The sequence below is a fragment of the Rhinichthys klamathensis genome, unplaced genomic scaffold, assembly GCF_029890125.1.
Source record: "Rhinichthys klamathensis goyatoka isolate OS25496 unplaced genomic scaffold, OSU_Roscu_1.1 h1tg000754l_1, whole genome shotgun sequence".
In the NCBI taxonomy this organism is placed as follows: Eukaryota; Metazoa; Chordata; class Actinopteri; order Cypriniformes; family Leuciscidae; genus Rhinichthys; species Rhinichthys klamathensis.
Window position 1 is genome coordinate 287,316 of NW_026607160.1, and position 26,588 is coordinate 313,903.

Sequence of the window (26,588 nt, forward strand, 5' to 3'; positions counted from 1 at the left end):
CACCGTCAATCAGCAGAGGATTGCTGATGTACCGTGACACCAGGATATTCTCTTCCAGTGGGATCTGACTCGGCTGAAACACCAAGCATGTGTTATTAAGCAGTGCAGGACAAAACTGTCAGATTTCAGAAGCATGTTAGCTTCCCATGATAAACACTCTACTTTATGCAGAGAAGAAGCTTAAAGACACATCAACCAAAACTCAAACAGAAGAGTTTGCAAGCAAAAAGGTAAATTCAAGAGCTGTGAATGATTTTCTCTTTGTCTTGTGTTGTTTGATTCGCATTAATTGTGAAATCGTCAGCAGGTTTATTAGACTGCTTCCACTTTAAGACCCAATGCAGATCTAATACACATCATCATATTTTCTCCCAACTATGTACGCCCATTTAAGACATTAGCTGTGTTTAAGTAAATACTCTCCAAGCCGGTCATTTTGACATATGTTTGTGTGTATTTGATCGTTTAGACGTGTACGTGAAGCTTTAATAAGTAATTAGTAAGTCTTTGGCGGTCCGTTGCGGAGTGCACACACATAAGCCACCTTAAAGTTGGAAACAGCATCTCTTGCATGGATTATTCTGCTTTTAATAGCTCTTTATATTATCAAACACGTCCCGCAATTTAGCAACAGTAGAGACTGGTTTACCTCAATTATTTGGAGAATAGTTTTACCTCAAATATCTTCTTTTTATAATCATTGGACTTGAATCATTGGATCACAGCACTTAAGTGTAACCAGACTAAACTTTTGTTTAGTTCTCTCCGCTATCATCACTAATTAAGAGGGAACTTTTCATGTCGCGCGCGCTGTACCTCCGCGTGAGAGATCTCTCTCTCTCTATTCTGGATTGCGAATATCAAAAATACATCAGACAAATGGTTTAATACTATCCCATACAATGCGAAGTGTAATTAAGATGAAACAGCAAAGCTAAGCGGGCAGTGATCAACCAAACCCCCTACCCGAATTTTTTTATGACTGATCTGCATGATTCACGTGGGTCATGATTTTAGGCGGAATTCCAGTTTAATCCGTAAGAAGAATCACATTCCTGATATTTACTGACATATCACTTGAGACTTACTGATATAAATATTGTAATTAAAATGTATTTGGAGTACTTGATACACATATTAAAGGTGCAGTCTGTAAGAATGACAACTAGTGGTCGAATAAGGTACTGCAGTCCAAATTCAAAATATCGGAGATCGTTGTTTCTCTCGCCTCCTGCTCCTCAGACTGGACGGCGCTCACACGGGTTGCCAGTTTGAGCACACACAACAGGAACGAGCGCAATGGACAATGAAAATTGGCATATTGGCAACGTGCAATATCACAGACCAAACCAAAAACAAACATTCCAGCCTGGAAACACATTTCAAAGTAAAATAACTGGCTGTAGAAGTGTTTTTCAGAGAAACGAGCATGTGAACTTAGCATGTTTCCTAAATATATGCAAACATATTATGGTATTTGTATGCTTTAGTAGAGTGAAAAAGTGACCTACAGCACCTTTAAGCCTTAAAGTGTGTTTAATATCACTATTAGTAAGGATAGTATGATCTCTGTATAATATCAGTCTTTAAATACAAGATTTTTAAAGTGTACCTAAAGTATTCTTGCAATAGTTCCACTTTAGCACAATCAAATATACTGAAGTATAATCTTTAGTTGAACTTCAGCACTATTTCTGGATAACTAAAGTACTAAATACTAATGCACAAAATCAGTTGTTCCAATTTAGCATACTTTAAGTATATTCATTTAGTATACCAACCGTACAATTGCATGGTATTTATTTATACATAAAAATGTAAATATATTTGCAGTATACTTAGCATAAAATAAATGTATTGCAAATACATTTCAGTATTTTTATTTTTCACTAGGGTAGACATGCAATTTGCAACAAAAGTGGCTGCAAAAGGAGGAAACTTTAGAGATTAAGATTTATCAAATAAAATAAAAAACTTGAGAAATTGGTTATGATTCTCAATGCACAAAAAGGATTCTGATCCAATGTGAGCAGATTTTCAAATTTCACTTTAATCGTGACAGCCATAATAGATTTAGATGAATTGTGCAGGGGTATTTTGTGTCCTGTTCTCTTGAATTTGGGGGTTATTTTTGCCCCAAGGCCCTCTGTGGCATATTCCCTTAATCACTTACATTGCTGACCAGGTAGATGCCTCTGCCCCTGGAGGACGCCACGGGTTTGATGATCCACGCACCCTTGTCCTTGCTGAAGGAGCCTGAGGTTTACATGAGGACAGAGAGAGAGTGTTATTAAAGCCCATCTTTCTTATTGATGTCGATCATGTTAACAGTCAAACACACATCGAGTGCTGACTGGATAGAGATGTGCCCACTCACTGCTGAATTCCTGGTACTCGGTAGGAAGCACAAAGGTCTGGGGTACGATGTGGAAGTTTTGAAAGCCGTGGGTTTGCTGCATCCTCTGGATGTTTTTGTAGAGCCGGTCTTTCCGCGTGAGCTCGAACGACCTGGAAAGCAACGGGAGCATTGACCGTAAGTGCTGAGGATGAGGTTAGCGTCTGAGATAGCGGAGGGAACATAAACCCTTAAAATAACACCACAGCGGCAGCGCATGTTCGGTTTGATCTATTGCGCGGTTTCTTCCAAACAAAATGTACTCGGCTCAAACTGCCAATGAATACATGCCGTCCGCCCGCTTGGAAGGCCGGTGGTGTCGGCGTTGCTGTTGCTGAGTGAGAGTGTGTGTGACTTTGGTAACTAATTATCATTGGGGGAAACACACTGACTGCACACCACAAACTAGTGTTTGTTTAAACACCCACAACTTTCCGATGAAAGAAACGTATCACAAATCACCTGTGAGTCCTAACACGAGGCTGTTCCAGATGGTAGGCAGCACAATTACACTGTCTTAAATAAAACTTTTCGCATATCCTTTAAAGAAAAGGCCACCCCATAATGCACTGCTTACTTAAAAATCCATCAAAGATGGTGGACAAATTGAGCTAAATGCTTACATATCTATATAATCCAATATCAGATCTTAAAGTAACACCAGGGAACTTTTGCTCTCGGGGTCCCCCTACAGTTGGGAAACAGTATTGTCGTCTAGACCTCTACTACTGTCGTAAACTCTGTCATCCTACATGCACGTGCATTTGTTGACAACCAGGATAGCCCTGAACACTGTGGGAGGAGGTCACATGCAGGTGTTCTGCTTGTGTCGCGTGTGAAATGTCTTCAACCCAGGTACAGTGGCATATATTTCAGCATGTCATATGAATATAATTTCATGGGTTTTATTTTTTTTCTAACGACAAATGATCGCGATGATCACGTTTACAAACCAGCGTCATTATAGTAGCCTAGTCTATTGGTTACCGTTTTACTGGATCTATATGATACTTCAATGCAATGTTTGAGTGGTAGATAATAACCATATATCGTCAATATTATAATATCAAGCTACCATAAATGAATCTGCAAATTTTACAAATCGATTTGTATTATAGCTTGAGGCAAGACAAATAAACAAATATCACAGACATGTTAGGTATCCTAAAATATGATTTTTTACATCTTATATATTTACTTGCAAGAATGTAGCCCCTACTAAACTTGTGCATGCCGTTTAGACACAGGCTTTCATTTGATTTTTTTTTTTTTTTTTGCCAAGTCCGCATCGGTCGGGCACCCCTCCTCCTCCTTCAGCTCACGCCAGCGAGAAAATGCTGGCCCAATGTTGATCCTCGTTCTGCCTTTAACGCGATCACTTTCTCTTTTTCTCTTTTTGCTTTGCTCCGATAAAACCTTTGCTTTCTTGTTTTTCTGTGCTGCTCCGGCCATGACTATAACATTTGGCTCGCACGTCCGATTTTAAGGAAGTGGGGGTGGTGGTGGAAGTGACGTATATGCCGTAAAGCAGTCGAATTTTGTAGTTCTCTTTGTTCGCCGGTTACTACCCGAAACCCGAAGTTTAAAAGTACGATTAAAAACGGCTATGGCAGACGTGTCATTCAACATATTGTAAGTCGATGTACCATCACAAGAGACTTGGAAATATATTATGAAGGTTGAAAAGTAACCTAGTGCTGCTTTAAATCCCACGATCAATCTTTTACTGAGCTGTTTTCAGTTGATGTGTCAACAAAACTTCCCTAAACATTACTTTATCATTACTGAAAGCACCTCACATCCAATAATCTTTGAGCTATGTTCCTTTTGATATGACAAAATTACAACTTTTAAATTGTGTCAATTTTATCATGAAATTCAAACAATGAAGGTCATTTTGAAGCTTTGATCAGCAAACATACATATAGAAAAAACATATGTACATACAGTGCCCTCCACAATTATTGGCACCCGTTTAAGATGTGGTCGAGGACTTCTAAAAATTCTCCTTTTTTTAAACAACATAGAACCCAAATGCAAAAAATATAAAAATCCAACCTTTTATTCAAGTATATTACTTTGGTGGTAAAAAAAAAAAATCACATTTAGAAAGAAAAAAAAACTTGAAATCATGTGTCCCACAATTATTGGCACCCCTGATGTTAATAGTTTGTACAACCCCCTTTTGCCAACAAGACAGCACTTAATCTCCTCGTATAACATTTCACAAGATTGGAGAACACAGAGAGAGGGATCTTTGACCATTCTTCTTTGCACAATCTTTCTAGATCATCCAGTGTCCTGGGTCCTCTCTTATGCACTCTCCTCTTTAGCTCGCCCCACAGGTTTTCGATTGGGTTGAGCTCTGGGGACTGAGATGGCCAGGGGAGGGCCTTGAGTTTGTGACTGCTGAACCATTTTTATGTAGATTTTGCCACATGTTTTGGATCATTATCCTGCTGAAAGACCCAATGACGACCCATCTTCAGCTTTCTGGCAGAGCCCATCAGGTTTTTATTTAAAATGTCCTGGTAGTTCAAAGCTTTCATAATGCCACGCACCCTAACAAGGTTCCCAGGGCCTTTGGAAGAGAAACAGGCCCACAGCATCACAGATCCTCCACCATACTTCACGGTGGGCATGAGGTGCTTTTCGGCATACTCATCTTTTGTTTTACGCCAGACCCACTTAGAGTGTTTGTTGCCAAAAAGCTCAATCTTAGTCTCATCTGACCAAAGCACACGATCCCAGTTGAAGTCCCAGTGACGCTTAGCAAACTCCAGACATTTACGTTTGTGAGTGTTAGTGAGAAAAGGCTTTTTCCTTGCATGCCTCCCAAACAGCTTGTTGGCATGTAGAGAGCGTCTGATGGTTGTTTTTGGAGACTTTGTGACCCCAAGATGCCACTCTTTGATGCAATTCTGTGACAGTGAGCTTAGGACTTTTTTTTTACTTCTCTTACCATCCTCCTCACTGTGCGTTGAGGCAAGATAAACTTGGGACCTCTTCCAGCCTTGTTTGTCACTGTTCCAGTTGTTTCAAACTTCTTAATGATTCCTCTGACTGTAGATACGGGCAAGTTAAGGCGAGTGGCTATTTTCTTGTAGCCATTGCCTGACTTATGAAGGTCGACACACACATCTGCCTTACTTAAATGGTGTGTTCTCCAGTCTTTGCCATGTTGACAAATGGGTAAGAAAATTAGGCCTCTGTGTCGCGTCATATTTATACCCAGGGAAACAGGAAGTCATGAATTACTAATTAAAAGTTCCTAGATACCCTGACCAACTTTAGCAACTACAGAAAAATATATTTTAAAAAAAAAACTATTCAATTTTTCAGCGGAATTGTTAGGGGTGCCAATAATTGTGGGACACATGATTTCAAGTTTTTTTTTTTTTTTTATGTGTGATTTTTTTTTTACCACCAGAGTAATATACTTGAATAAAAGGTTGGATTTTTCTCTTTTTTTTGCATTTGGGTTCTATGTTGTTTTTTAAAAAAGGAGAATTTTTAGAAGTCCTCGACCACATCTTAAACAGGGGTGCCAATAATTGTGGAGGCATATACAAATTTGGTCCCCGAAGCTAAAGCATGCTTGCTCGACGTGCAAGAACCAATGAGGTTCATTCTCGTGTTACGCAGCACGTTTGAGCTTCAGCAAGAACCGAACTGTAATGACATTCACACTAGGGCTGTCACTTTTGTGAAAAAATCCTGTTTGATTTTTGAGTCATAAGTGTTCATTGAATCGATAGTAAAATCGATTTTCCATCTAAAGACGTTTCCATTTTCAACACCAAATATAGGCAAATCCACGGACACCTAACAGGCATTAGGACGAGCGTAAAGAGGGCGCTTGAGACGCACAAGTCAGCAATATTCCTGATGATTTATTGGCGTGAAGTTTCAGCACAATGACAAACAGGAGCGCAACATTCAGGGATTGAAATTAACCGCCAAATGCGGGTACAAATGAACTTTGGCGGGAAACGCTGTCAAATCACGAGCCAATCTGGCGTGTTTCTGTGTTTACTCACTTTGCTGGGAAGTTCATGTAAGCCAAATCTGTGCGGATTTAGCGCAAATACGCAACTCGTGATCCTCATGATATATTAAATACAGCGTATCGCAGAATCTGCACATTTCTGGCTTACTTGAACACACACACACACACACGTCACTACGCAACAAATAACGGCGCGCTTGTTCACTTGCACTGAAGTAATAGCGAATATTAAAAAGCATTTGGTGAACAGAAAAGACATTGTTATTGTCCAGCATCCCACATGTTCTGTGTGCTGTATTGATCTGTCCACCTAAAACACATTTTTGGTAAAAAAATTAGGGATGCACCGATATGAACATTTTGGCCGATACCGATAACCGATAATTCTTTACATTTGAAAGCCGATAACCGATATATTGGCCGATAAATCTAAATTAAAATTTTTATAAACTTTGATAGCCTGTATAACAAAAGGCTCACCATTAAAAGCCTCGTCTCAAACACTTTTAACATAAATCAAACCTATACAATACAGTATAGCCTAGTTTGAACCAGTGTAAGATTCCTTATCTTTTAAAATAAATTTTACACTCATATGGACAACTTTCTTTATTAAAAAATGGTACTTTATAATAAGGTTTAACTTTGTTAGCATTAGTTAGCATGACCCAACAATTTTATAAAACATTTTTAAGAAAGTTGTATCTGTTAACATTAGTCAATGCACTGTGAACTAACACAAACACACATATTTTATTAACTAACAATAACAAAGGCTATTGCTCTCTGTTAGTTAATGCAATAACAAATGAGACCTTATTGTAAAGTGTTATCAAAAAATCTATTGCCTAACAAAAAATAAAATACATAAATAATGCAAACAAGTCATTGGATAACATTGGACTGCAAATAAAGAAACAAAATGCATGTCCCATGGATCAATAAAATGGAATCGCCTCTGTAAGGACAATAAGAAAAAAATATTTTAATCAAACCATATCGTTGATGAAAATAATACGAGAACAAAATAATGTTAGTTATTAATTATAACGCAATGTTTTTGAAAAAAATTTAACATTTTCAATGTTACATTGATCATAAACATCTTTAATGGCTTAGTTACTGTTTCAAATGACATTGCTGTGTGAGCTATGAGCGCTGAAGCTGAAGAGAAGGTTGATTGCTAGAAGGTTAATCAACTCAACGGTTGCTGAAGAATGCAAACCCAAAGAATTTCCAAATGTATTACAATAGTGAATACAATTATAATTGTATGACTGTCCCAATCATAGCTTTTAATGTTTTGCATTAATCTGCGCGCGTTGAAGCTGAAGAGAACGAGCACCGGCAAAAACTGAAGAACTTTTCTAGCAGGTTGTTTAAATCCACGAACGAAACGCATCATATGTGAGATTAATCAGACATTTATATTACATCAACTTTATATTACGACTTATCTGCGCAAAATGACGTGAATGCATAAAAGAACTTGCGCTGGTCATAATGTGTAGGCTAATCCCTGTTCTGGACGCGCTATTCTCACAACAACACGCTGAAACGGTGCTAAACAGAAAATTCACAACGTTTTATTACAATAGTGTTCTCATTATAATGGCATGTATATGACAGTCCCAATTATAGTTATAAATGTGCATTGCTGTTTGAGCTGCGCAACGCTAAAATGATCAAGATGTTTACAGCAAAGATGATCAACGGTACAATGAAGTGCATCGTTCATTAACTCAACCAAACGCATCCTATATTAGATTAATCAGATATATACACACAAAATAAACATATTACAACTTACAATGGCGCAGAATGCTGCGAATGCTCAAGAGAACTTGACTGTGCTTGTCATGAAGGCTAAACTCCACAGACGCGCTCTTTCCGCCACAACGCGCTCGTCGCGCTGAAACACTGGCGAACAACAATTCACAACATTCATTTGCGTGTTTTTATTATAATGTTATGAAGCCTATGTGACAGATTTGTGCTGCACATGTTGCACTGAACTGTATCTTCCTTTTCGAAGTGAATCCAATCATTCAGAACCATCATGGTGAACAGCGCGCATCTCTCAACTGAAGTAAATAATCTATCTATCGGCTTTGATATATCGGCCCAATTTTCTTATCAGACCGATAACATCAAAAAAGATCATTTATCAGCCGATATCGATATGTGGTCGATATATCGTGCATCCCTAAAAAAAAAAAAAAAAAGGCCGTTAAAAAATTCCCTATTTTCGTTTTCGACACTTGTGTTGGTTGGTCCGATCGAATGTGCAATCGATTTTCGAACGTAAAGTGACAGCCCTAATACACACCTGGGAAAGTGGTTGACTTTCTGGAAATCCTGTAGAGAGCGCAGAAGGTAGGGCTTCAGGTGCGAGCCAGTCCACATCAGGTTAAAATCATTGCTATTTGGATGCACCTAAACAGAAAACAATATTATTTTAGGCCAGGGTAATGAAAATGATACTTTAAAAGTCCTTTCAATGCTATTTACATTTAAGCTTTATTGTATTGAGCCCTCATCAACACTAACCACTGTATTGGAGCTTAGCCTGAAGAAACTGAATTGCAGGTTGAATCCTTAATACTTGTGTTGCTAAACTGAACTGAACTGAAATAACATCAACCGATGTGCAGTGTACAAGCAGAGTGCACTGTGTTGAATCCCACAGTGCAATGCGTTTGACTTCACCTTCCATTGCCAGTAGCCAAATAAACCAGTGGTCCTATCAGATGTGATTTTTAACCTCTTTCTTGACTAATTATTATTTAATCAGACTGCCAAAGGTTTCTGCAAACTGTATGCAAAAATAAAATCTATATCCAAGATGATAACTGGATGCCACTCATCCACTCCATTTAAATTTGACAGCATATAGTGTATAGTAAGATTTAATTCCCTAACATGGATAATGTTTACAGATTTACCTCATGGAATCCATGATTGACCAGCAGGCCACGCACAAGACGACTCTCCGTACGCACAATCTTGAAGCCCAAGTTATATTTTTCTGTAAAAAAAAAAAAGAAATACTGAATCAAGGATTACAAGAACAATGGCATGTTGCAAATGACAATTTTTATGAAAGCAGTCAATAGGCCTAGATATTTAAATAACATTAGACATGCTGTTTATATAACAATAAAAAATTATTTGTCACTGGAAAAAAGTAAATATTTTAATATGTTGAGTGTGTGACGAACTAGTGTACAGTACAGTACAGTAATTACTAGTAGAGCTGCACGATTAATCGTTAAAAGATTACAATCTCGATTCAAACACGTGATGTTATTCCTAAATGGCAACGATTCGTCTCTGTCTATTAAACCTTTGAGAAGTACGATCACAGCAAACATTCAGATCTGCGTTCTGACCCAGAGGGAGCCGTTGTCATGTACAGATATGAACCTGTTTGTGAAGCTGTCTTTACAATACACACAGTGTGATTATTTCTGTTACACAATCATTCAGATTATCACAGAAGAACTGGGAAAAAAGTTTATAGTTTGGATATAAACACTGATGCCTGCAGAGCGGTCAAAATAGAGTAAATCACCTTTTAAACAAAAGTAATAAATAAAAGATAAAGATTGTAACAAATACACCATTACACAAAGTAGGTGGCGACAAGCGACTGCTAAGAAAAAATGATTTGTGTGCGTCTCAATCTCATAGTCAGGGCACTGATCAGAGAGGCGGCCATTTTAAGACCATTATCAATCGCAAAATCCGTCCAGTGCACTGAAACATGCGCTCCCTAAAAAATCCCACAATGCACTGTGAAATCCAGGCAGCATCGATGCTCACTATTTCCCACAGCGGAAGCTCTGAAGGGTTTAGATTTAGAAAAGCAGCATAAACATGCATTGTCAGACAGGTACTAAACATAATCCTGCTCAAATTAATTATTAATTCACAGCTGAAATGTTGCAGGTATACGCAAGTATTTATCAATATGTACTTCAAATAACTTAAAAAAAAAAAAAGTCAGAAAAATATCAGTTCTGCTGTTACTGATAATGATCCATTGTCATTGAATCATTCATTCCTGAGATTCGTTCAAAAAACACTTGATTCATCAAGTAATGAAATAAGCCTTTATAAGTGAATCACTGAATCATTCATTCAAACCGATTTTTTTTAAAATAATTCCTTAAAATGAATAAAATATTTTTTTAATACACTGCAGATATTAATATTATGTCAGAACCCCCAGTGACATATTATTTTGTTTAGTTGTCTATTCATAATCGTGGGAGAATCGTGATCTATTTTGAACAAAAAACTATCGTGATTCCCAATTAATCCATATACACACACACACAAACACATATACACACACACACACACACACACACACACACACACACACATATATACACACACACAACAATCGTTCAGCTCTTCTATACAGGCATCATATATTACTAGTGCAGTGCCCGTGCAAAATCTGTTTTTGTGTGTGTTTTTAGTAATTGTTGGTTTGGTGTGTTTGAGTGCTCAGTTACAATTACACAGCAAGAGTTCAGTGACATTTTTATTTGTAGCTGACTTGATGTTTAAAAGCTGACAGAGTGTTTCTGTCAAAATGTGTATTTTTAAACCACAACCTTCTAAACATCTTCAATGTGTGCTTCTTTTACCGATATATTTACCGATATCTTTTGCATTTCTAATCCAAACAACATCAAACTTGGCACTGCACTTACTCGTGCCCGTAGCAAGACACCTGCCAAGTTTGAAATCCATCAGACTAATGGTTCTAAAGATATATGAATAACAGACACCCACATACACACACAGACACACAAACAGAGAGACGGTCCTGTAATTTATAGATAGATAATTTCATGTTGCAGAATTGCAGTTTAATAAATGCTCTTGTGTTAAACACAGTAATTCTCAGCGTCTGTACCTCCAACAGATTGGATGGCCACATCTTTGGACACAACGGCTTCTGCACAGAAGAGGATCACGGGAATCCTTTTACTGACACCGCTCCAGGCGACACACGGGAGCTTCCTATGAAAACACAGGTTAAAGCAAAGAGAACACTGCTATTTCACATGTATATGATATTGAGGAATTACCAAAGTCCCTTTCAAAGGAAGTCGGTTCACACACCGGCCATATTGGCAGGATCAACTCACATCTCGTACTCGAATGGGTAAAATAAATACCAAACTCACATTTAAATAAGATATTACAAATCAGCAATAAAATCTAACATGAACTGTCCCATTAATGTTGTTTCTTATCTATTTCAGGTTGGTTCAGCCATTGGATGTAAACAGTAATGGATCCGCGCACTAGCTCTTAAAGTGACAGCAGCCTAAATGTGTCTGTCATTCATTTTGTCGTCAAAACATGAAAGGATAGCTTTAATTGTAAGGAATCAGGATTAATAGCCCAAGTATTTAATTTAGTCACGACTAAAACGCTATCTGGTGTTATTTTACATTTGATTACTTTATTCAGTTTCGGTAGTATTTCTGAATACTAGTGTTAGACCTACCCAAAACCATTTATTTCTCTCTATTTTTATCTTTATTATTCTACTGTATTTATTTGTGCTACTTATTTCAATTTAATTCAAAGATTCAAATCAAGCTTCCTTGTGTTATGTTAACTCTTGACAACAAAATTACCCCTTTGTAAAAACACAATGACTGATCGAACATTTAGGTGAGATAAATGTAATAAAAAAAAATCAACGAAATTCAGGCCCTGCACATGATAACTAATGTAAATTCTGGGTCCTAAATCTAACTGACCTTCGTCCTTTTTGTCACTCTTAAAAGCATGACAAGGAGACTGAATTAAGCTCTGCTGCCGATAACAGACGTGTGTGGAACATCTAGACTATTTGAGGACCGGATGTTACTATTTCAGAACTGACTGGTCTATATTTAGACAAGATAAGCTGTGAATTCATGAAATCTATACGAAACACCGGATGTTTGCTGTTGTTTTGTGTGTAGTGACTAGTTTTGCTCACTGAATATAATCATCTCAAGATGAATAAAGCATTTTGCTTTAGTAAAGACACTTACTCTAGCTCATCTTCAGACGATGACTCCGATTCCTCCTTCTGTTCTCTAGCGGCTGGCATCTCGGTCTGTGTGTGTGTGTGTGTGTGTGTGTGTGTGTGTGTGTGTGTGTGTGTGTGTGTGTGTGTGTGTGTGTGTGTGTGTGTGTGTGTGTGTCAGCTCAATGTGTGTGTGACAGCACTCATCTCCAATCTTCTTAACTCATCTGCAAAACAATAAGCTTTTATGAGAAGGGCTGCTGTGCAATTTATTTTATTTGTTCAGTTTTACTCTGCTTTTATTAATATTAAACAATATACAGTATTGCACTGTGTAGGATGAGGAATCATGCAAAGTAAGAAAACGATGTAAAACAACAATAATGCGAAATTTAGCCAAGTAACGTGCAAAATAAAACAAAAAAAACCAAATTAAATTAATTAAAATGACAGCAAACTACGAAGGTACTAGATAGCAATCAAAGATAAAGGTTAAACCAAAGTAAAACTTTCATAGTTCAAATAGAGTTATTATCTGAGACAATTATTTAGCACTTGTCTACTATGATAAACTGAAAGCACCTTCCAGATTTTTCATAAATCGCTGTTTGAAATGAATATACTATGGGAAAGATGGGATTAGTTGTGTGTGACAGAAGAGAGTTCACTAGCTGTTAGCTAACCGAGCTAACTTGACTGTGATTTAACAGAGAATAAAGCGTTTGAATGGCTAACACAAAATATTAGGACTTCGGAATGCAGTGTAATTAGTTTGATAATAAATGTAATTAGTAACATACCTGTTTGCGTTAAGTGGGTGTTCTTGGGTGTAATTATTAACTGTTAGCTCCATAGCCCACGCCAAAGCCTGACGCCTGTTACTATAACAACCAGCTGACAACCACTGTTAAGCGCATGCGCGTAAACCGAAGGGTGGCATTTTTGTAATTTTGATGTTTATATATAAAACTTGTAATTATGCATTGAACCGAGTAATAATGTAAAATTAATTCGAAATTTTAATTATTTATTTAACATAATTATTTCACACATATAAAATAAAAAATGAAAAACTATCGAAAACCGTTTCCGATCTATGAAAGATATAGTGAATAAACACTTTTTTGCTAATGAATGATATACATGACCAAACAGCTCAAAAGTCAACTTTTGTTTTCATAAAATAGACCAAACGTCTCAAATTCAAACTCAACACACCTCCTTTAGAAATCGTCAGATGTATAGCGGCCGGTGATTGGTTTGATCTCCCAGGAGTGGGCGGTCTTTTGAAGCACTGCCCAATGGGGTGGTGGTACGACGCGACGCAACCGTCATCCGCGGTTTCTGATTGGTCAATGTTCATGTCCATGACAGCTGAGTGTTGTGAATCTGTCGCGGTACGATGATAAGCAGGAGGAATCAAACGCACACAGTACAGTTAATGTTATAGTTATACAGTTCAAATACTGACCGCAGAAGGTAAGAACATTTTTACTAATGAATCGTGTCGTTTCTTAATAATATGTATAATGTCTATTGATGATCCAGTCTTGTTTATGGTTGCCTACACAAACCTAGCGAACAAAATATGTTCTAAGAACGTATAATGTTCTCTGAACGTTCTGAAACTTGGAACATTTAAAAATATATATTAGTATTAGACGAACTAGAACGTTTCAGAAAAAAAATAATTCCATGACCGATGTGTTGATAATATTTAATAAATAATAAATTAATTAAGATTAATTAAAAGAAATTAAATTATACATTTAAAACACTTTTAAATTAGATTAAAATAAATGAATAAAAATGTGGTTTAATAAGAAAATCAGTTATTAACCTACTAAATAGATTAAATTAGATAAAATAAATAAATAAAATTAAGTCAACAAAAAATAAATATTACATTAATATATTGTAAAGAAACATATAATAAAGTTACTTAATAGCAACTAGCCTAATTTTATAATATAACTTTTTCAGTGTATAAATGTGGTGTTTAGAAAAGACTTTAGAATGGGTTCCCTCACGAGGATGCTCATATTTGTGGCATCTATAAGATTGAAAACCCCTGGCATAGAGCATCATGAAAATACATTGTTAAATGAATTTAATAGTAATTCACTACTATGGTATGAAAGTACCACTGTATCACCATGCTCTGCTGTCACGAGGCCCTCCAGTGTGCTGTGTGTCGTCTCCAGTGTGCTGTGTGTCGTCTCCAGTGTGCTGTGTGTCGTCTCCAGTGTGCTGTGTGTCGTCTCCAGTGTGCTGTGTGTCGTCTCCAGTGTGCTGTGTGTCGTCTCCAGTGTGCTGTGTGTCGTCTCCAGTGTGCTGTGTGTCGTCTCCAGTGTGCTGTGTGTCGTCTCCTGCAGGTGTGCAGTGAAGGATGAGCCGTTTGCTGAATGTGTTGAGGAGTTGGCTGCTCATGGTGTCTGTGATCGCGGTGGGGAACACAGTGCAGAGCTTCAGAGATCACAGCTTCCTGTCCCAAAAACTCTACACCGGCACACCAGATTATGGTCGGCATACACCGGATAATCAGCACCTTTATTCATTAACTAATTTTAGCACTTTACAGATCAGCATTACAGTTACATTTTCAGTTAAAGGGATAGTTCACCCAAAAATTAAAATTAGCCTGTGATTTACTGACCCTCAAGTCATCCTAGGTGTATAAGACATTCTTCTTTCAGGCGAACACAATCTGATATATGCTGGTTCTTCCAAGCTTTATAATGGGAGTGAATGGTACCTTTTTCTTCGCATCTATCCGTGATAAACGTAATCCATACGACAGGGGGTTAATAAAGGCCTTCTGAAGAGAAGCGATGTCCATATTTCCATATTTATAACTAGAAATACTGGCTTTGCTAACGGCCATAAGCGAATCTATTTCTGGTGGAGTGACCTCTGACCCGCATGACCTCTGACCCGACGCATGACTATAGCTGTGTCCCAATGTGTAGGCTGCGTCCTCCGAAGGCCGCATTTGAAGGCCGATTGCGTCACAGCGGCGCGATGAAGGCTGTCCCAATTCAAAGGCTGCATCTTCGAAGGCATGAAAATGATTTGCCGATCATGAAAGCGCGACTGATTGTTTTATTTTATTTTACAAAAGCACAACGTTTTCTTGTTATGTGAGTTTGGACAAATAAAAGTAGTTGCGAATGATGTATTATTCTTTTCTGTATGACCCGAAATTATAGAGTATTTTTTAAGTTGTTTCCACTGTTGATGGGAAAATGCAAGTGTTCGCGGCCGCGCCTCCGTGCCGTGCAGTGCGCGCTCACACTCCCACACACATTTGCGTCAAAATCTTGTGTTTATTTGTGATAATCTTAGCCCTGTATTATGAATGACATTTGACAAATTTCTTTGTTCCTTTTTTGGATAAAACCGCCTTCTAAATATGTAGCCTAAATGTAGGCTAATAATAATTATATTATTATCATTTGCGTTGAGTTCACTGAAGACAGTAATATGTTAATCATAAAATAATTTATGAATGTTTTATTTTTATATAACCTAACCTTGTGTTTGTGTTATATTTCTTTTTTATATGTGAAGTCTTTTTTTGCTTATTCTATTATACTGAGCTTTTTCCTCCTAAAAAATTGACTTTAAAGACAAGTGGCCTAAATGTCGTTTAGAAAATTCATGTATTTAACATCCTCAGTAAAATATAAAACATAAAAATGACAATAGCCAATTCTGGCTCCATAGCTGTTTACTCAATTATAACAAATTAATGATCAGGATGGCAGCTCCATCTCGCACTGTTGCTTGGCGCCATGGAGCGGTAATCGGGAACACCTGGATGCGCAATTAGGAAATCCTATGAAGGCTACAAGCTGCGTCCTTCGGAGGATGCAGCCTTCACATTGGGACACAGCTTATGTAGAAGCTTAAGTAACAAACTCAAGCGGGTCAAAGGTCATGTGTCGGGTCAGAGGTCAGGTCACTCTTCCACCAGAACTAGACTCGCGTATGTTACCAAAAGCCAGTGATTGATTATAGTTTATAAAGTTATAATTATGAACATTTGTCTTCACTTCAGAAGGCATTAACCCACTAGAGCCGTATGGATTACTGTTATGATGGATTGATGCACTTTTATGGGCTTCAAAATCTCCTCCTCCATTCACTGCCATTATAAAGCTGGGAAGAGCCAGGACATTTTTAATATAACTCTTATTGTATTCGTCTGAAAGAAGAATGTCATACACACCTAGGATGGCTTGAGGATGAGTAAATCATGGGCTAATTTTTTGGTGAACTATCCCTTTCTACTGTCCTTTACATGAATACAGAAAGTATTTGGATGCAAATGCATGTTGTGTGTGTGTGTGTGTAAATAACGTGTGCTATAAATGTGAGGATTTGTCTTATTCTTCAGTAAACGGTCTTCAGGCGAGAACCTTTGGCATATGGACCCTCCTGTCCTCCATCATCCGCTGCGCTTGTGCCATAGACATTCAGAACCGAACGTAAGGATCCTCGTGTGTGTGTGTGTGTGTGTGTGTGTGTGTGTGTGTGTGTGTGTGTGTGTGTGTGTGTGTGTGTGTGTGTGTGTGTGTGTGTGTGTGTGTGTGTGTGTGTGTGTGTGTGTGTGTGTGTGTGTGTGTGTGTGTGTGTGTGTGTGTGCCATAGACATTCAGAACCGAACGTAAGGATCCTTGTGTGTGTGTGTGCGCCATAGACATTCAGAACCGAACGTAAGGATCCTCGTGTGTGTGTGTGTGTGTGTGTGTGTGTCATAGACATTCAGAACCGAACGTAAGGATCCTCGTGTGTGTGTGTGTGTGTGTGTGTGTGTGTGTGTGTGTGTGTGTGTGTGTGTGTGTGTGTGTGTGTGTGTGTGCCATAGACATTCAGAACCGAACGTAAGGATCCTTGTGTGTGTGTGTGCGCCATAGACATTCAGAACCGAACGTAAGGATCCTCGTGTGTGTGTGTGTGTGTGTGTGTGTGTGTGTCATAGACATTCAGAACCGAACGTAAGGATCCTCGTGTGTGTGTGTGTGTGTGTGTGTGCCATAGACATTCAGAACCGAACGTAAGGATCCTTGTGTGTGTGTGTGTGTGTGTGTGTGTGCGCCATAGACATTCAGAACCGAACGTAAGGATCCTCGTGTGTGTGTGTGTGTGTCATAGACATTCAGAACCGAACGTAAGGATCCTCGTGTGTGTGTGTGTGTGTGTGTGCCATAGACATTCAGAACCGAACGTAAGGATCCTCGTGTGTGTGTGTGTGTGTGTGTGTGTGTGCCATAGACATTCAGAACCGAACGTAAGGATCCTCGTGTGTGTGTGTGTGTGTGTGTGTGTGTGCCATAGACATTCAGAACCGAACGTAAGGATCCTTGTGTGTGTGTGTGTGTGTGCGCCATAGACATTCAGAACCGAACGTAAGGATCCTCGTGTGTGTGTGTGTGTGTGTGTGTGTGTGTGTGCCATAGACATTCAGAACCGAACGTAAGGATCCTCGTGTGTGTGTGTGTGTGTGTGTGTGTGTGTGCCATAGACATTCAGAACCGAACGTAAGGATCCTCGTGTGTGTGTGTGTGTGTGCCATAGACATTCAGAACCGAACGTAAGGAACCTTGTGTGTGTGTGTGTGTGTGTGTGTCATAGACATTCAGAACCGAACGTAAGGATCCTTGTGTGTGTGTGTGTGTGTCATAGACATTCAGAACCGAACGTAAGGATCCTCGTGTGTGTGTGTGTGTGTGTGTGCCATAGACATTCAGAACCGAACGTAAGGATCCTTGTGTGTGTGTGTGTGTGTGTGTGTGTGTGTGTGTGTCATAGACATTCAGAACCGAACGTAAGGATCCTCGTGTGTGTGTGTGTGTGTGTGCCATAGACATTCAGAACCGAACGTAAGGATCCTCACGTGTGTGTGTGTGTGTGTGTGCCATAGACATTCAGAACCGAACGTAAGGATCCTCACGTGTGTGTGTGTGTGTGTGTGTGTGTGTGTGTGTGTGCCATAGACATTCAGAACCGAACGTAAGGATCCTCACGTGTGTGTGTGTGTGTGTGTGTGTGTGTGTGAGAGTCTGTGTGAGAGTCTGTGAGAGTCTGTGAGAGTCTGTGAGAGTCTGTGTGAGAGTGTGTGAGAGTCTGTGTGAGAGTCTGTGTGAGAGTCTGTGTGAGAGTCTGTGTGAGAGTCTGTGTGTGCATGTGTGTGTGCGAGTGTGTACTCTGCTGGAATCAAGCTGACGCTCCCTTCTTTCCCTCACCCAGGCTGTATCACGTCACGCTGTGGACATTCGTTCTGGCTCTTGGCCACTTCTTGTCGGAAGCGTTTATCTATAAAACCGCTCCGTTGACCATTGGAGTCATGGCTCCGCTGATTGTAGCGAGTGAGTGAGTTTCTAACATCTAGTTCAGTCTTGAATCAGGATACTTATATTCTCTATGTGCATATATAGTAAAGTGTAATTTATTCCTGTGATCAAATTTGAATTTCCAGCATCATTACTCCAGTCTTCAGTGTCACATGATCCTTCAGAAATCACTCTAATATGAGGATCTGATGCTCAAGAAACATTTACAGTACATGGAAGCTTCAAACTTGTTTCTGCCACAGAATAAAAAATCAAAAAGGTAATTGCGACTATACATCTTGCAATTTTGACTCTTTTTTTTTACAATTACGAGTTTACATCTCGCAATTCTGACTTTTTATCTCAGAATTGTGTGATATAAAGTCGCAATTGCGAGAGATAAAGTCAGAATTGTGAGATAAAAAGACGCAATTATCCTTAAAATGTTTTATTCTGTGGTGGAAACAATCTTCCATACATTTATGATTATTATTATCAATGTTGAAAACAGTTTACTATTTTTTTAAATACTTTTTTTGTGTGCGTGGAAACTGTGATACACTACCTTTCAAAAGTTTGGGGTAAGTTAGATAATAATAATAATAAAAATGAATGCTGTTATTCAGCAAAGATGTATTAAATTGATCAAACGTGACAAAGACATTTACATTCATGGCCAAAAATATTGGCACACCTGCATTTTTTGTCAGATACTGCACACAGAAAATTGTTGCAATTACAAATGCTTTGGTATTCTCATGTTAATTTCTTTTGTTTGCACTCAATCTGAGACGTTCCAATCCACAAAGGACTCCAGAAATGGAAAATCCAGTGAAAAAGTGCCACAGGTTTGAAAACATTTCAGGATTCGTGCAACCTTTTGAGAGTGACATTTTCAAGTGCTTCACACTTTATAAAGAACTTCAAGCTCTAAATATCATCCAGTTTTAAAGTTATTTTTTATGTGATGACCAAAAACTAAATTTGTCCCCATTTGTGAAACTAAAAGTTTTAAGAACTAACTTTTATTTAATAAAAATAATAAATATGAAATCACCGCTATAACCAGTAGATGGTGGCAGAGGAGCACTTTTTGACTTATTAGCCACTTCCACTCCATCATTGTTTTTTTTTTCACAGCTTTTGCTTATAAATTTATATTTAGATATTATGAAATTCCTATTATAAAAAAATCAAATCATCAAGAAATCAATTTTTGTTAAAGTTTGACACTTTCTGTACTGAAGTATGAAGTGAGAGTCTCATGAAAATCCCAAACTTCTTCAAATTGCGCAGAATTACACCGAGAGAAGGTAAAGAGCGCTGAATCTCTGAAGCTGTCGGTCAGGTCAGTCAGTCTGAGATTCGTCATTCTCCACATATCTCTTCTCCATGCGAATAGGCAAGGAGGGCAAAGTTGTGAGATACCTCTCTTCATGTTATCAGAGAACCGGGGTTACGTCAGTAACCTATATCGTTCTCTTTCTAACATTCGTTCGGTATCTCACTATGGGATATAGACAACTCCCGTATTGCAGATATGCTGACGAAGCAGACTGAAGAAGAGGGGATATAAATTATACTGAATCATTGTCCCAGACGGTGAGAAAAACAGGATAATATGGGGACAGGTGCCCCCTTTATTGAAACCATCTCATACCCCCTGACTACTAACTCCCAGAACTGAGTGGGCCAGAGAGGGTTCCATAACATCCAGTCTATAAAAACGGATAAATGTGTGCGGAGAGGACCAGCTGGCCGCCGCGCAAATTTCTTGAATAGAAATCCCCTTAAATAGAGCCCAGGATGTAGACATCCCCCTAGTAGAATGCGCTCGTAGTCCTACTGGTGGCTCTATATTCATGCTCTTGTAGCATAACACAATAGCCTCCACCACCCAGTGGGAAAGGCGTTGACGGGAGATAGGTTTTCCCTTGTAAGAGTCAGCCCACGAGACAAACAGCTGGTTGCTCTTACGCACTGAGTGGGTTCTCTGTACATAACTGCACACCGTGTGAACCGGACATAAACAGTGTAACCTCTCCTCTTCTGGAGAAGAAAAAGGAGGAGGATGAAAAGCTGGCAAGTCCACTGATCTTACGGTATCCGCGTGATCATATACTTTGGGCACGACGCAGGGTTAGTTCTGAAATTAGCTCTTTGACCACCCGAAGCGAACTTCATACATGAAGGGTGAACTGATAACGCCTGTAGTTCACTCACCCACTTTGCTGTTGTAAGAGCGAGTAACAGAGCCGTTTTTAAAGCAAGCAGCTTTAAGGCAATGCTATCAATGGGCTCGAACGGGGCTTTTGAGAGCACGCTCAGGACCACAGACAAATCCCATGGCGTGACCAGCGTCTTTGATACTGGGTGTAGCCTACGTGCACCTCTCATAAATCGACAGACTAGAGGGTGTTGGCCAATAGTACCCGAATCAATACCCACATGACATGCCGATATAGCGGATAGATAAACCTTAACCGTGGAAAAAGCTCTGCCTTTATCCAGGAGGTCTTGAAGAAAACACAGCATATCCGAAACGGAGCACAAGAACGGAACAATGTTCTTATCTGCGCACCATTCCTCAAAGACTCTCCATTTTAGGTTATATAAAGAACGAGTCGAGGCTGCCCTCGCGTTCTGAATCGTCTCAATGAGTTTTGAAGGTAGTCCGGCTGTGCTCAGATTCAACCTCTCACGGGCCAGGCCCAGAGAGCTAACTTCTGAGGGGAGGGATGGAATATTTCCCCTCGTGCTTGTGAGAGGAGATCCCTGCGCGCTGGTAACTGCCAAGGCTGGTCGTAGAGCAGTTGCGCAATCTCCGCAACCCACAGTCTCCCCGGTCAGTACGGCGCGATCAGAATCATCACATGTCCGCGCTCCCGAACCCTCCGTAGTGTCGACTCAATCAAGCTCAACAGAGGGAACGCGTACAGTAACACGTCTGGCCACTCGTGGGCTAGAGCATCCACACCCAATGGTGCATCTTCGCCAGAGAGAAGAACAGGGGACATTGTGCGTCTTCGCGCGATGCGTAGAGATCTACGGCAGCCTGGCCGAATCTCTGCCACACTTTATGTAGGCTATCACCGTTGTATTGTCTGTCCTGACCAATACGTGATGATCCTTTGGAAAATGCACGAAATGTCTCAGAGCTAGAAACACTGTCAGTAGCTCTAGAAAATTTACGTGCTTCTCTCTCAGTGCAGGAGACCAAACTCCTCTCACTGTCCTGCCCTCGAGCACTGCGCCCCAGCCTGTGAGAGATGCATCTGTCGTCATCACTTTTCTCAGTACGATAGGACCCAGAGGGCATCCTGTCCTGAGAAAAGGCGGGACTCTCCAATGACAGAGAGCGCTCGTGCATTCTGGTGAGACGCGGCCCCAGGGGAACCACGGACACAGTTGAGGCCATCAGTCCTAGTAGCCGAAAGACACATTCTGAAAGAGACTGATCTCCCTCGTTGAAAAAGGGAAAGGCAGCTGTGAAAAGTCTTGATGCGATCCTCTGATAGGAAAGCTTGAAACGACACAGAATTCAACCTGAGACCCAAGTAGACTATTTCCCGAGACGGAGATAGACAACTCTTCATTTGGTTTATCTTGAAACCTAATCTCTCCAGATGCGTCACTAGTGTGTGTGTATCACTCTCTGCCTGCCGTCGGCACGGCGCGTAGATGAGCAGATCGTCCAGATATGATGAAATTCTGATCCCTGATCTCCTCAACAGAGTCAGAGCTCCTTCCACACACTTGCTGAATACCCGAGGGGCTAAAGCGAGGGCAAATGATATTCTCATATACTCGTATGCCGTGCCCTGATAGGCGAACCTCAGATATTTCCTGTGTGCAGGAAAAATATCTATGTGAAAATATGCATCCTGCAGATCCACCAAGGTGAACCAGTCTACTTGCCAAATATTTTGACACAACGTTCTGATAGACAGCATTTTGAATTTGAATTTTCTGAGGTGTCTGTTGAGGACCCGTAAATCCAGAATGGGACGGAGACCTCCCCCTCTCTTGGGAATCACAAAATAACGGGAATAGAAGCCCTTGTGGCTCTCTTCCATTGGAATCACTCTTATCACTCCCTTTTTCATTAAAAAGGCTATTTCTTCCTCTAAAACCAGAGCTGCTTCCCCTTTGGCCACTGAAATTACCACTCTGTTGAACAGAGGAGGTTTTACAGCGAATTGAAGCCTGTATCCCCTCTCTACAGTGGTTAATACCCAGGGATGAAAGACTGCGGCCGTGAAAGACTGTTTAGGTCTAACGAAACCGGGTTTTGGTTGTGGGGCCGTGTTGCCCGGCTGTTGTGGTGGAGCAGAGCGGGAAGGCTGATAATCTGAATGCCCTCCTCTGCCTGACGGTCTGAAATTCGGCCGGTTAGGGTGAAAAGGGACAGACCTGGAAAGCTTCTCCCTCCCTCTTCCGCAGGTCACACTGCTGCCGCATCGCCGTTACCGTTATCGCGCCGAACATGGCTTTTGGATCTAAAGGGGCATCCAGAAACTCTGCCTTCTCTTTTTCAGAGAGCCCTGACAAACCCAGCCACAGCGATCTCTCACCCACAACTGCTAAGCCCATACTCCGTCCGCAACTTTGAACTGCTCCGCGGGACGTGCGCAGGTTCAAATCTGCGATGACGCATATCTCCTCCCAGAGCACTGGGTTGGGAGATCCGGAGTCCATCTGACGACCCATCTCCTCTAATAGCTCCGCTTGATAGGCTGTAAGGAGGGACGTCGCGTTCAAAGCACGGACGGAGAGTGCAGTTGACTTGTAGATCTTCTGAAAAACAGAGGCGGCGAAGCGCTCTGTTTTCCCTGGCAGCGACGCTCCGGTTGAAGGCCCGGGTGCAAGTGATTTGCAACTGAAGTTTCCACCGGGGGAGGATCCGCCATCCCTAGATCCTCCATTCCCTGAACATCAAGCCTCGAGAAACCCTTGACGGGCACTCGATGTGAAAAAGGCTTGTCCCAAAACTTCTTCATCTCCGTCACACAGGCCGGGAAGGCCGGAATGAACTGCCTTGCTGGCGGGAGACGTGACGAAGTCTCTTTCCATCGTACAGGTCTCTTTCAGCCACTTGACCTGTCTGTTGGGATGGCCAGTCGATCGATAATCTAGCCGCGGCCCTGCGACAGACCTCGATTAGATCTGAATCCGTCTGTACAGGGGAGGGTGAACTCTCATCCTGTGCACTCGGCAGCCTGGACTGGTTCGGGGGAAGAATGGCATCTTCGTCGTCCTTGTCCTCGAGGATGTTCGACAACACTTCATCATCGTCATCTTCCTCACCCGCTAACGGATCATCAAACAGCGGGGAAAGGACGGGTGAAACCTTCTCCATCATCTCTGCCCATGAGGTGGTGGTCCGGGGACAATCCATGGGTTCCTCACTGGGTTGAGCAGAGAGGCATGGGTCCGATTTTCCACCGACTGCCACGCGGAGCCTTCTTTCTCGGGTCTTAGTCGAGAACGTAGCGCAGTGCTGGCATCCCTTGGGGTTGGACAGCGCTGCCTGCGCGTGTTTAGTGCCCAGACAGGAGATGCAGAGGCCGTGTGCATCCTTAGCAGAAATCCACATTCCACAAGCACACGGATGTGGAGGACGACCTTTTCCTCCGGGGCTCTCCGGTTCTATTGCGGTGGCCATGATGGGGCTAGCACTCTCTTCGTACGGTGAGTTCTCACCCAACGTGACAACTGGTACGGAGCTGTGCTGCGATTAGAGAGCTGTCGTTTTCCTTGTCCTTTTGGTGCGTGGTAAGCGCCCAGAAAAACTTGGAAAAAGATTAGAGAACTTAAGAGCAAGAAAACTCGTCTTGACATGTTAGTTATCGTACTCTTAAGTGACGAAGTCACTCAACGACCTAAGGAAAATATTGCGTTTGGGACGTTACCTGTCGGCTCCGTCTGAAAACTGTTAAGCAAATAGTTCCCAAAGTCTGCTGAGGACAGCTTCCGAAATCTTCCACGGGGAAGAGAGCGAGAGGGACGAAACGGCAGGTAGCTGCGTTTATATACAGTGTGCCGGGACTCACTGATCGCTGCAGCAATTGGTCTGCCATAGTTGGCAGACGTGGTGTAATTGGTGCTTCCGCAATCGGACACGCCCAGAGGCGTTCCCATAGTGAGATACCGAACGAATGTTAGAAGGAGAACGCCGGTTATGTGCCGTGTAAACTGGGAGAAACAGGGCTTTAGGTTCTCAAACGTCACATTATGCGCCAGAAAATGCTTAACGTCATGTGAGCGCCCAGTTTGGCAGAGTTATGATGGCGGATTTATGGTATTTATGCGGGTTGATGTAAATGACAACTTTTTTGAAAACGATGTTGTGTGCACGTATTATTGAAAACGGAGGGGGGGAAATATTCTTTTCTCTAAATACCCGGCTATGTGTAAAAATGGTGTGTGACGGTGGTGTTGTGTTTCTAGGTGTCTCTATTGTGGGCATGTTGATCGGCTTCCAGTGTATCGTTGAGCCTCAGGAAGTGATGGGATCTCGTCAGAAGAAGAGGAACTGAGTGATGTTCCCAGCATCATCACTGCCGATACCTCTGGCACTGACACGGGACGGCTGTAACGGGACATGTGGTCCGACGGGACGGGTCAGTGGTTCAGACTGTGCCGGTCCTGCTATCAACTGGTTGCCAGTCACATATAAGGCCCAAACTACCTTTTACAGCATTGCATCAGTGTAATCATTTTATATGGTTGTTTAAAGTTTAATTATCCGAAAGCAATTACAGTACCGGTACATTTGAGTCATTTTTAAAAAGCTAATATATGAGAAAAATAGTGCCGTTATGAAAATGGTGAAAATGGGGTGATGTAGTGAAGAAAACTTTTAAACAGGTGAAACTTGAAAAATGTGAATATCGTGCAAAAGTTTGTGTATTTCAGTAATTCAAATGAAAAGGTGAAACTAATATATTTAGTATATATAACTATATACATATGCATGATTATAGTTTTCAGAGGGCTGACATTTCTGTATTTAAAATCCGTTTTTCATGTAATATTGAAATTTTGAATTGGGGGTTTTCATAAGCCATAATCATCAAAATTATAACTTTTGCACGCTATCTAATTTTTCGAGTTTCTTTTATTTGTACTGCTTCTTTGTCTAGATCTCAGCCACTGAAAGACAAGTTAAGCATTCAGGTAAAGCCTTTCCATGAAAAGGGTTTTAGCCTCAGATGTGTATTACTGGTCACGTCGCTGTTGGTGTTTTCCCCAGTAAGGTTTACATGACTCATTTGCATGTTCAATTGTAAATCACTAACATGCACACAATACAAGACATGCTCACATCTGCATTTTAGCCATGTCGCAGTGCATCTAAACTAGTTATCACTCTTTATTATTGACTGTGAGATTACATTTACAACAATTTGATCTGTATTATATTCAAAACGTTTGTATACAAGTACTGTAAAATACACATGAACTAAATATACATCTGCATACATTCATATCAACCACATACACACACAGATCAGGGCAGTAACTACACGTCTACTACACACTGACATCAGTTCTGCGGGACCGTCATCTGTTCAAAATCACAGAGAACCACAGTGTAAAAATTCATTTTTTTCAGGTCCACTTTTCTTTTTAGCTTCAGTGTTGCTGTTCTTTCTGACCTTTGCTTGTTTGGTGGATATTTGAAGCCATGTGAAACGAATAAATGTAAATGACCTTGAGTAACCATCATGTTTGTGATGTCATTGTGTACAAAGCATCTTGTTAACAGGAGTCGGCACACACTGCAAAAATGCTTTTCTT

General features: G+C 40.6%; 2 protein-coding genes across 3 annotated transcripts in view; one reads left to right on the forward strand and one right to left on the reverse strand.

Annotated features, from left to right (window-relative positions):
• Window positions 1–12,562, reverse strand: part of ttll5 (tubulin tyrosine ligase-like family, member 5) — a 188,899-nt gene extending 176,337 nt beyond the window's left edge. The window contains exons 1-7 of the mRNA XM_056242807.1: window positions 12,476–12,562; window positions 11,338–11,444; window positions 9,350–9,432; window positions 8,734–8,840; window positions 2,378–2,508; window positions 2,174–2,256; window positions 4–73 (exon numbers count right to left, since the gene is read on the reverse strand). Coding sequence (XP_056098782.1) covers window positions 4–73; window positions 2,174–2,256; window positions 2,378–2,508; window positions 8,734–8,840; window positions 9,350–9,432; window positions 11,338–11,444; window positions 12,476–12,534 — 640 coding nt within the window. The 5' untranslated portion in view covers window positions 12,535–12,562. The remainder of the gene's footprint in view (window positions 1–3; window positions 74–2,173; window positions 2,257–2,377; window positions 2,509–8,733; window positions 8,841–9,349; window positions 9,433–11,337; window positions 11,445–12,475) is intronic.
• Window positions 12,563–13,913: 1,351 nt separating this feature from the next.
• Window positions 13,914–25,354, forward strand: erg28 (ergosterol biosynthesis 28 homolog). 2 transcript variants are annotated; one of them, XM_056242802.1, is made up of 5 exons: window positions 13,914–13,929; window positions 14,826–14,972; window positions 16,850–16,940; window positions 18,703–18,821; window positions 25,236–25,354. In XM_056242802.1, the coding sequence occupies exons 2-5, from the start codon at window positions 14,840–14,842 to the stop codon at window positions 25,322–25,324; spliced, it is 432 nt and encodes a 143-aa protein (XP_056098777.1). In that variant the 5' UTR covers window positions 13,914–13,929; window positions 14,826–14,839; the 3' UTR covers window positions 25,325–25,354. The 2 variants fall into 2 exon arrangements, with proteins under 2 accessions (XP_056098777.1, XP_056098775.1); XM_056242800.1 differs by lacking the exon at window positions 13,914–13,929 and adding an exon at window positions 14,567–14,664 and having other exon boundaries at window positions 14,834–14,972.
• The last annotated feature ends 1,234 nt before the right edge of the window (window positions 25,355–26,588 follow it).

Bases quoted from the DNA above. Each gene is read 5' to 3' on its own strand.
- erg28 (XM_056242802.1), top strand. From the start codon at position 14,840: ATGAGCCGTTTGCTGAATGTGTTGAGGAGTTGGCTGCTCATGGTGTCT. The intron at 14,973-16,849 runs GTCGGCATACAC...CTTATTCTTCAG, and splicing joins CACCGGCACACCAGATTATG to TAAACGGTCTTCAGGCGAGA. The intron at 18,822-25,235 runs GTGAGTGAGTTT...TTGTGTTTCTAG, and splicing joins GGCTCCGCTGATTGTAGCGA to GTGTCTCTATTGTGGGCATG.